Raw genomic sequence first — 11,205 nt, forward strand, 5'->3', positions numbered from 1 at the left:
GAGAGAGAGAGAGAGAGAGAGAGAAAGTTATGGTCAGTGATGAGATGAATTATAACTTCATTCATTTTTTGCAATTTTGCAAGAAGAAGGTATGTGTGTTTTTACTAGTTTCCTAATATAATGAAGAAGAAGAAAAAGAAGAAGAAGAAGAAGAGAGAGAGAGAGAGAGAGAGAGAGAGAGAGAGAGAGAGAGAGAGAGAGAGAGAGAGAGAGAGAGTTATGGTCAGTGATGAGATGCATTATAACTTCATTGATCTTTTGCAAATGATTTCTTCCAACTCTGCAGTTGTTGCTTGGATATGTATTTCGGTTATATTTTCTGTTAAGGAGAGAACTTTCTTATGAGCATTTCACTCGTTTTCTCTGATTTGAAGAGATCTCCTCTAGACGATTGCTAAATTGAGACTCGCCACTAAACAAGAACAGATCGTAACCATTCTACATCACCATCATTATGATAATCACAAAAAAGTATTAAAAAGAATTAGATATAATTTTTTTTTTTCAAATTTAAAGTAATGGGGAAGATCGTAGAATATCTTTTTCTAGTTGTAGAGTATAGTCATATCCTGACTATACTTTATAAAACTGTTACACTTGAACTAAGTTATGGTAAATGTCAGTGCAGATTATATAAGTTTTAACTAAAAATATAATCACCCTAGAGAGAGAGAGAGAGAGAGAGAGAGAGAGAGAGAGAGAGAGAGAGAGAGAGAGAGAGAGAGAGAGAAAGAGAGGTTTCTAGGAATACAATGGCAAACTATCAATAATCCAAAAAGAGATTTCGACTGCAGAAGATCTGGAATATAACCTCTTATGCATTATTACCAGGGAGCTAGATTTTTGTTGTTTTGAATTATTGGGGAGTTGGTTTTCAACAAGTTTTCAATATATATATATATATATATATATATATATATATATATACACACATATATGTATATATACATATATGTATGTATATATATATATATATATATATATATATATATATATATATACATATATGTATATATATATACATATAATTATGTATATATATACATACATACATACACATAAAAGAGCCTATTGACGTCAGTAGAAATATCGAATGCATTCCTGACAAGTCTCTGAAACATCCTTCGTCTCTGCGAAGACAGTAAAAGCTCTGACGGGAAAGAGAACTTTTACGCTGAAGCAGACTATTCTCTTCCGAGATTTCATTTGTTTATTCTCCGTTCATTTTGACTTTATGATAATTCTTTCTTATTCTAATGGCTGGGGGAGAGAGAGAGAGAGAGAGAGAGAGAGAGAGAGAGAGAGAGAGAGAGAGAAAGAGAGAGAGAGAGCGCCACTAGAATAGGGAAGAATTATCATAAATCGAGTCAAAATGAACGGAGAATGAAAAATGAAATCTTGGAAGAGAACAGTCTGCTTCAGCGTCAAAGTTCTCTTTCCCTTCAGAGCCACTTTGAAGATTCCTAGCGAAGCTTTTACTGTCTTTGCAGAGAGACGGAAGATCTTTCGGAGCCTTGTCAGTAATGCATTCAGCATTTCTACTGACGATGAGTGACACCTTGGAGTCGAATCCAGATCCGAGAGGGTTTTGAAGACTTCTTCTTCTTCTTCTTCTTCTTCTTCTTCTTCTTATTCCTAGCGAAGCTTTTACTGTCTTTGCAGAGAGACGGAGGATCTTTCAGAGCCTTGTCAGGGATGCATTCAGCATTTCTACGGATGAGTTTCATCTTGGAATCATCCGGATCTGAGAGTGCTTTGAAGCCTATTTCAGATCATGAAGTCTTTTGTGGAATTCTGATGACAGAGTTGAAGAAATTCAAAATAAGGGTAACTGAATGCACACTCTATACCGTTAAGAATGACGATTACAAGTCACAATGTGTTTTTATTAAGTGTGTGGCCGAGAGAAATCTCGGAGAATATTTTTTATATCTTTGGCGTCACCTCCATCAATACGATGACCGCTCTAGGTTCTAAAGCTTACGAGCAAAACATACGACGCTTAATGAGTTATATAATAGGGAACCTGCACAGCGAAGAGAAAATAAAGGAGAAAATAGTTGGAGATTTTAATGGCTAAGAATACACCCAATGTCGGTGTGAAGAGAGAAACGACAAAGTTGAAGTAAGGAGAAAGGAGGAGGAGAAAAAGACACAAAATAATGAAAAAAGTCAGGGGCAAGAGGAGGAAAAGAAGATAATTACCCTCAATCGTGAAGAAGAACTAGACAAGGAAATAGAAGAGTTGAAGAGAGAAAAGATGCGTTTAAAAGACTGTACAAGGAGACTTGAAAACCAGGTCGTCAAAAGAAATATAGAGAATAAAAAGAAAATCGAAAGACTTGAAAAGGAGCTTCTACATCATAATAATCAGAAAGAGAAGGAGAATGTAAGGGAGGAGAAGGAGAAAAAGAAGGAGGGTGGAAAGGAGAAGCGGGAGAAGGAAACTGAAAAGAAGGAGGAGACGAAAAGGGAGGAGACGGAGAAAAAGAAGGAGGCTGGAAAGGAGATGCAGGAGAAGGAAACTGAAAAGAAGGAGAAGGAGAAGAAGAAACATAATGAAGAAAATCAGAGGCAAGAGCAGGAAAAGAAGATAATTACCCCCCATCATGAAGAAGAACTAGACAAGGAAATAGAAGAATTGAAGAGAGAAAAGATGCGTTTATAGGACTGTATAAGGAGACTTAAAAACCAGGTCGTCAAAAGAAATATAGAGAATAAAAAGAAAATCGAAAGACTTGAAAAGGAGCTGCTACGAAAACAAGAAATCAACGCTAGTTTGTTGTGATTTTATGGAAAGAAGGAAAATAAGATAACCAAGAATAGCAAGGATTAGAGGGAGAAGAAGAATGGAAAGGAGGAGAAAACGAAAAAACAGAATACGAAGAATCGAAAAAAGAAGAAGAAGGGAAAGGAGGAAAAACAGAATACCAAAAATCAGAGGAATAAGGGGGAGAAGGGGAAAAGAAAAATAAAGAAAAATTAAACAAGGAGAAGGAAGATAATAGAAAAAGGCAGAGGCTAAAAAAGGATAGACAACAATTGACGGAAAAGGGTAAGCAATTCGGAGAGTATTGACAGAACATCAAAAATCTCTCCAGAAAAGGAGATCAGTAGAACTCGGGAAGGAGAAAGAAATTATTTTGTTACAGACGTTGGTAAAGAAATATAACTTCCTTAGGAGTTCAAGCTTAAGTTTATTAGAATGAGAGAGAGAGAGAGAGAGAGAGAGAGAGAGAGAGAGAGAGAGAGAGATTATGACGCATTTGGTTATAGACCTAGAACAGGGGGGGATGGAGGTGGGGGTAGAGTTGAGGTAGCCTGGCTGGACTCGCAGGGGAGAAGGTAGGAGACGGGGGTGGGGGGGGGGAGTTGGTTGCCAGTAGCTAAAAATAGATTCTGGAAGACGGTGCAGGGAAAAACGAAACCCATCGAATAAACAGAATAAGGAAAGGGAATAAGATCCAGAGGAATAATAGATATAATGGAATGAAAATGACTAGATGGTGTTAGTTATGATAAGAATCATTTAGATATTTGAAATAAGAGTGCCTGGGGAGGTATAGAGGGAATTCGTGATAAATATAGAGGATACGACAGGGGCCAGGAAATTGACATAGAGATTAATGAAGTAAGGGAACGCAACAGAGACGAAGAGAGAAAAGGAGTTATTCTATGGTTATTAAGTCTATTAAATAAATCTTAAGAGATTCTGTGCTTCTTTCATGTAGTTTTGTTCGTTGTTCTGTTATAAGGTAAATAAGTGGTTAGAGTTTACGAAATATTAGAAATATTCACTTTATTGCTATGATTATTATTATTATTATTATTATTATTATTATTATTATTATTATTATTATTAGCTAAACCATGACCCTAATTGGGAAAGCAGTATGCAGGAACAGTAAGTTATTCGATCCAGTAGCAGGCATCTATTATTTGAGGAACTGCAGGTCATGGCAAAGAAAAACAATATCTTGGAATTGTCCAGGTTAAGGTTTAAAGGCCTCTCATGAATGGCAGAAGCAAGGAACGGTGACATTGCCCTATCAAGCAGGACAGTGCCCTAGAGACAAACCATAATCACATGATCAGCGCCCAAGCCCCCTCACCTCCCAAGCTAGGGCCAGGGAGGAACAGGTAATGGCTGCTGATGACTCAGCTGATAGACTTATAAGCTCCCCCAAACCCTCCATCCTTAGCTCACAACGATGGTAAGGTTGCAGCGACCAAAGGAACTATCGAATCCATGGTGATCACCAGGCAGAGACGTTACCAATAAGGCCACAACAACATAATCAAGTTTCACTGGATAATGCAAAAATTTTATTTGTTTCGAGCGTTGCTCTAAAATTTTTCTTAATAATTTCAATCTCAAACACAAGATACTTTCTTCTTGGTTAGGGTAGAAGAGACTCGTTACCTATAGTAAACAGCTCTTCTAGGAAAGGACACTCCAAAATCAAACCATTGTTGTCTTGGGTAGTGCCATAGCCTCTGACTTGGGTTCGAGTTCTCTTGCTTGAGGGTACACTTGGTCACACTCTCTTGTTTCTCTTCCTCTTGTTATTTTTTTGAAGTTTTTACAGTATATATATGACAGATCTAGTTTATTGTTGTTACTGTTCTTAAAATGTTTTATTTTGATTGTTACTTTTCTTGTAGTTTCTTTATTTCCTTGTTTCGCTTCCTCACTGGGCTATTTTTCCCTTGTTGAGCCCTTGGGCTTATGACATCTTGATTTTCAATTAGGGTTATAGCTTAGCTTGTAATTATAAATATAATAATACTAATGAAATAGTAGTCTGATGATAACAATAGAAGGATCTGGAAAAGACTTTATCCACACCAATCCAGATGTCACGGCATATGCAATTGATTCATAGCCAGTAACCAAGACGTCCATGACTGGTTTTTAGTCCATCCCGAACCAAGCAGTTCAGAGAAGACCCATTGAAATCTCCTCTCAGGAGAGACCGAAGGGAGGCATATGGCTTAATATAAACAGCCACTATTTCGTTGATATATATGTATATATATATATATATATAGATATATATATATATATATATATATATATATATATATATATATATATATATATATATATATATATCACTTTCGGAGTGGGGATACCTTAACTGGGGAAAGGGGTTATATATCGCCATGATTAGCAAAGCTGTACCTGTCAGGGCTACCCATACTAAGTTGGCTTGCTATGAGCGATCAGATGAGAGTCTCCCAAAATCACTAATCCACATTGGCCAGCGTGGTCATGAAAACTGGCCAAACCCAACATGAATAAAGACATGTCTGAGGCCTTTGTCCTGCAGTGGACTAGAAATGGCTACCCTTGTTATCGTTGCGAGTATATATATATATATATATATATATATATATATATATATATATATATATATATATATATAGAGAGAGAGAGAGAGAGAGAGAGAGAGAGAGAGAGAGAGAGAGAGAGAGAGATGCAGGGACGCAAAGGTTAACAATGAACTAATTTTTATTGATATATACATGGACTCTCTCTGAGAGAGAGAGAGAGAGAGAGAGAGAGAGAGAGAGAGAGAGAGAGAGAGTCCATGTATATATCAATAAAAATTAGTTCATTGTTAACCTTTGCGTCCCTGCATCTCTCTCTCTCTCTCTCTCTCTCTCTCTCTCTCTCTCTCTCTCTCTCTCTCTCTCTCTCTCTCTGTGTGTGTGTGCAAATTGCAAAGGATATATTTCAATATTTAATCCTATTTTTCCTAATGTCTGAAAAATAATCCGTCAAAAATACCTACAAGATTTCAATTTTTAAAAATAAACAACCCAAGATTAATTCGATCAGGGAAATTATTAAAATTGTTCATTTTATTAACTATTAAAGGAAACAGGAGTTTTATCACGATATTCACTATTTAAAGTGCATGATATATTCATAGGACAATATTTAAATAACTTTGATTTGCCTTTACTTACAAAACTGTTAACAAAACTTTAGATCAATATGAAAAATGCATTTTTCAGCCAGAGGATGAGGTTTTGATTCAGAGTACCGTATAAATATAAGTATCGTATAAGTATGATATGGGCTTGATTTATTACCCATATGTGCAATAAATTAAATATAATATATATGATATTAAAGGTTTTATTCTATATATTTATTCGAAAGAAAGTACAAAAATGGAAATTTTCCAATGGTTTATGAACTGGCATTTGTCTCTTTTACCTAGTTCAAAGAGCAAACCACAATTTCCTAACAGTTTGTCCGAATGGCGTGTTCCCATTGGCTAAGGACTATGTGTTTTTGCCCTTGCCCGAAAGGAGCGTTCCTATTGGCTAATTTCCTTACCGTTGCCCGAATGGAGCGTTCCTATTGGCTAAGGACATCGGAAGGTAACTCCCAAATCCTTCCTTAAAGACGGATTTTCTTTCCAATATTTTACTTCCAAAATGACCTCACTGAGGCCATCTGTTGAGACCTTCAGGAATATGGCAAGTTCACTAAATCAACTGAAAAATTATCGTATTTTTTATCTAAAAATACATATAAAATATTCATTACATATAATAGATGAATAAGATATGAATTGAATATATTTTACATAATAATAATGTCTAGATAAACATTATATTGACATTTACAAAATAATCTTAAAGAGAAATACTCGTATACAGTTTTGGCAAAATTTATTTAGCACATCAGGAGGGGCCCAGAATTGCCAACAAATTAATTGGATAAAATTTCTAATTTAGAGAAAGTGGATAATCACTTGGATAATTTAGAAAGCGGAAAATATATATTTTTCAAATTTAATATCATCGTCCTGCTAAATAGGTCATGAATAAAATATTTAGTATAATTCCTTTTCTTTCTAAGTCGAAAGGTTTTCAGCCCTTATCACTGAGTGGACAAGGAAGTAAAGATTAGATTCTTTTAGCTTTCAATTTATGTATCAATATAATATTTACAAACAAAATGGTGAGTTCAATTAACTATTAACTCTTTCTATTTATATATGTGAAGACAATTCAGTGAGAAAGGCAGTAATCAAGACACAATTCTTCACATATCCTTTAATCTAAATTCTAAAGGAACAACGAGCAGACACCACTAAATCAGAAAGGATTATTATCATTAAGATATTAATTTTTGGCCCTACTCTCAATGCCGTATTTCATTTATATACTTTTCCCTAGATTCCATATGATTTAGCAGTCCAATAAGTTTGGAATATCAATTCGAAAAGAGTAAAATTCGTAAGGAAACGAACCAGAATAGCCAAGAATATTTTTAGTGTCTAGAATTATGCTGTAAATTATCGTAGTTATAAGCATTAATAAATTTACATTATACTTCAGTTAAGATTTTTATGTTCAATTTGAAAGCATTGAAAGAGTTACCATTTCGTTTTTCTCAACATTTTAAGGTTGGCAATCTTGATGTGTAAGAAATCTCCTATCTAGAACGTAGTATTTTCCTTTTGAAATTGGCCATTCAATGCAACATATATTTCACAATCTAATGATATGTTTATGATTATGAAAATCTATTGTTGCCATTTTCTCAAAAACTATATAATAAGAGCAATTTCTCGTGTGTGAAAGAATATATAGATTAGATGGACATAAGAAGTCACTCAATGAAAAAACTATGGTATATTTCTCTCAAAAAGCAATAAAGAAATTTTATAGGTAAATATGCATCAGCATTCTAATATTATGTTGAAATTCTTCAAATAATAGAAACAAATTCTGAATTATTTTGAACCTTATTCAAAGGTTTACAGTATATTCAGGAACAAAGTTCTGGTATTACTGAAAATGGAGGAATCTATACAAATTGATTTCCAACTGAAGGGGAGGAAGGGTCTTAGACAATTGTCTTTTATGTCCTTTTCTCGTGAGATCACTTTGTAAACAAACTTCACTAATTGCCATTATGTTTTATTTCTCTCTCGGTTTTATTGTATCAACATATTATGATAGATATGATAAAATTCATGACTTTTAAAGTTATCCTGACCACAATTTCACCCTATACCAATAATGGACTCGCCAATCCTAGACGATATGAATACCTTATTTAGAAACAAAATACGTAATAATTTTTTTAAAAAAGAATAAATAAACGACCTTTTTGAACAGATGATAATACAATTAAAAGACAAGTAAATTAGAATACTTAATTCATAATATTTTCTTTGATTAATCGTCTTTTGATGTTTCCTATTGTTATTTTATGAAGGCTGGATTTTAAAATATGCTTTGTAGGTTAATAAGAAGTTGAGTGATGCATTCTTCGATGTGTTTCCTATTTCAATGTTATTTGCTTAATTAAAATCACCTGTGAGTTGTAATATGACAGATAATAATAGTGATAGTAATAGTAATAGCATTGTAATATTCAATAGAAGCAGGGGAGCTAAACTTAATAAAAGCAACACCAACTTTCTGCGATCATATAATTCTAAATTGTATCAGAGGATGTAACCACCATTTCGTAGTATGTCTTGATCCAATATGATTTGACTTGCTTTGATTATTATTATTATTATTATTATTATTTTTGTTGTTGTTGTTGTTGTTGCTGTTGTTGCGAGCGAAGTATGACCTTATATGAAATGCCAATTTTTTTTTAAGATATCTCACCCAACCCGCAGCCCAATCATTCCCTAACCATAGATTTCGGAGCGAGGTGGTATGGGCTGGGGGCTGGGGGAACAGCTGATATTTTTAGCGGTGGAGTCAATAACTCCTATACTAATAAATATATTCAAATGAGATTTTAAGAAATTATTTAAAAGTATATAAGCTTTGTTGTAGCTAATTTCATTTTTAATACCTGTTATAGGCATGGCCTGGCTGTCACTTTTAACTAAAAAATCTGTGAGGAGGAGCACACTACTCCTAGATTTTTACAGATATCCAAACGATTTTCACAGGATTTGATGAGTGTTATATAAACTACATGCCTACCAATTTTTATGTTGATATCTGCCATAGAAAAGCCACAGCAAACGTTTATTTCAGTATGAGTTGAATGGTTATTTTTGGCGGTGGAATAAATTGTTCCTTGAATAATTCACATATCCAGATGAAAATTTCAGGGATTGATAGGAAACAGTTCCTGTGTTCCTGACAAATTCCATGGTAATATCTACAATTGTAAAGACACAGCTATCATGTAGCGTTCTTAAATATGATGTTAAATGTTGCAACATTATAGTTAACAGCGTGTTATTATTATTATTATTATTATTATTATTATTATTATTATTATTATTATTACTTGTTAAGCTATAACCCTAGTTGGAAAAACAGGATGCTAACCAAGGGCTCAACACGGCAGGACAAAGGCCTCAGACATGCCTTGGTCATTATTGGGGTTTCGCCATTTTCATAACCACGCTGGTCATTGCAGGTGGGAGACTAGTGTAATCGCTCAAAGCAAACCAACCTAGTATGGGTGACCCTGACAAGTTATTAAAGCTTTGCTGATCATGGCGAGGAACAAATCCTTCACTTCTTGCAATTGGAACTCTCTCTCTCTCTCTCTCTCTCTCTCTCTCTCTCTCTCTCTCTCTCGTTGACGCACACAGGATTATACCAGACGTATTCTTTGGCAATCAGTCTTTTTTCGTTGTCATTAAACCATTTAACTATTCGTATAGCATTAATATGCTCTACAATCAGTATAATCTTATTTCATATCGGGTAGCACATGTATTTATTGTTTAATACAAAAACATTCCTTTGTAACCTGGGAATCAATACCACTTCCGTTTGACTCGATTCAACTATTGTGTAACTCATACGCGTATATGAAAGCAAATCATTCGATCACACACATGTACGTTTCATGTGCTTACATGCATACACTCTGCTTCGAAAGGTAAAGACTTCCTAGTGAGGCTAAAGGTTAAGATTGATATTGAAATGTAGTTAAGTTTAACTTTATCCGGAGAAAGTAAGAAAAGGGAAACAGGGAAGCACTTATATAAATGTTCAAGAGATCTATGAAGCAGCAAAATTAAGGAATTGTAAAGAGATAGACAAACAAGTAGAGACAGAGAAAACGGGTTCCTCAGCTGCTGTATAGGCCGTGAGACAATTGTTGGAGGCCCTGGTGGGTATGATATTGACACACTCGCAGAGAAGGCTCTAACTGCACCAGAAACTATGGTGATCCAATCGATGGTGTATATATTAATATGGTGTTCTCAGTATGGTGATAGTTTTCTCAGGAACACAAAGGTTGGGCAAGAACTGGTGGGGAGGGGGTGGGGGAGGCGATGATGTAATGTAAATATCTGTTGAAGTTTCCTGTCCAAAAAACAAGGCCTGACTCCTATGTACCATTTCGAGCCTCAGAGGAAGGGAATCTATTTGGTTAATTGATCTTCACAAGGGCTTATTTTGAGAGGTAGATCCGGGATTAGATGACACCTATTATTATTATTATTATTATTATTATTATTATTATTATTATAAGCGCAGACATCATGTCTCTAATTACTTGCTGTGGGTATGTTTGAACATTCCTAATTGAAGGTTTCTGATATGTCTACTGAATATTGTTTACTAGTATCAGAGCGATAAATCAAAGTTCTCAATATGTCAGAATATGTTAACCCTCTGTCGTTTCCAACTGGCTTTTAGAACCCAACGGACTAAGAAAGTATTTAAGAATACTATATTGTTACAGCATCTAAGAGTCTGGTGAGAAGGTTTTATGAAATACGATAAAAATAAGCCTTGATCATTTTTGTTTTCGCAACTAGAGTGAAAATTAGTTTTTAGAACAAGTTCTTCTTATAAATTATAATGAAAGGGTTGTGGTGGCCTGGTGGTAGCGTCCCACACAAACTCGTTAGTTCCTTTGGTCAATGCAACTTCATCTCCCTTGTGATCTAAGGATTGGGAGTTCGGGGGAGCCTGTAGGTCTATCTGCTGAGTCATCAGCAGCCATTGTCTGACCCTCATTGGTCCTAGCTTGGGTGGAGAGGGGGTTTGGGTGCTGTTCATATGTATGTATGGTCAGTCTCTAGGGCATTGTCCTGCCTGCTTGATAGGGCAGTGTCACTCTTCCTTGCCTTTGCCATTCATGAGCGGCCTTTAAACCTTTAAACTGATAGTGATATATGCTGGGCACTTTAGTAGACAACTTCTGTGGTTGGTTATAGATTTCCAAAGTTTATTATT

At 35.0% G+C, this 11,205-nt stretch overlaps 1 protein-coding gene across 1 annotated transcript; it reads left to right on the forward strand.

Moving 5' to 3' along the window:
- The first annotated feature begins 2,091 nt into the window (after positions 1 to 2,091).
- On the forward strand, positions 2,092 to 2,668 carry LOC137635873 (uncharacterized). The gene is made up of 2 exons (XM_068368307.1): positions 2,092 to 2,097; positions 2,375 to 2,668. The coding sequence occupies exons 1-2, from the start codon at positions 2,092 to 2,094 to the stop codon at positions 2,666 to 2,668; spliced, it is 300 nt and encodes a 99-aa protein (XP_068224408.1).
- Positions 2,669 to 11,205: the final 8,537 nt, after the last annotated feature.

The sequence above is a fragment of the Palaemon carinicauda genome, unplaced genomic scaffold (genome assembly GCF_036898095.1).
Source record: "Palaemon carinicauda isolate YSFRI2023 unplaced genomic scaffold, ASM3689809v2 scaffold188, whole genome shotgun sequence".
Classification (NCBI taxonomy): Eukaryota; Metazoa; Arthropoda; class Malacostraca; order Decapoda; family Palaemonidae; genus Palaemon; species Palaemon carinicauda.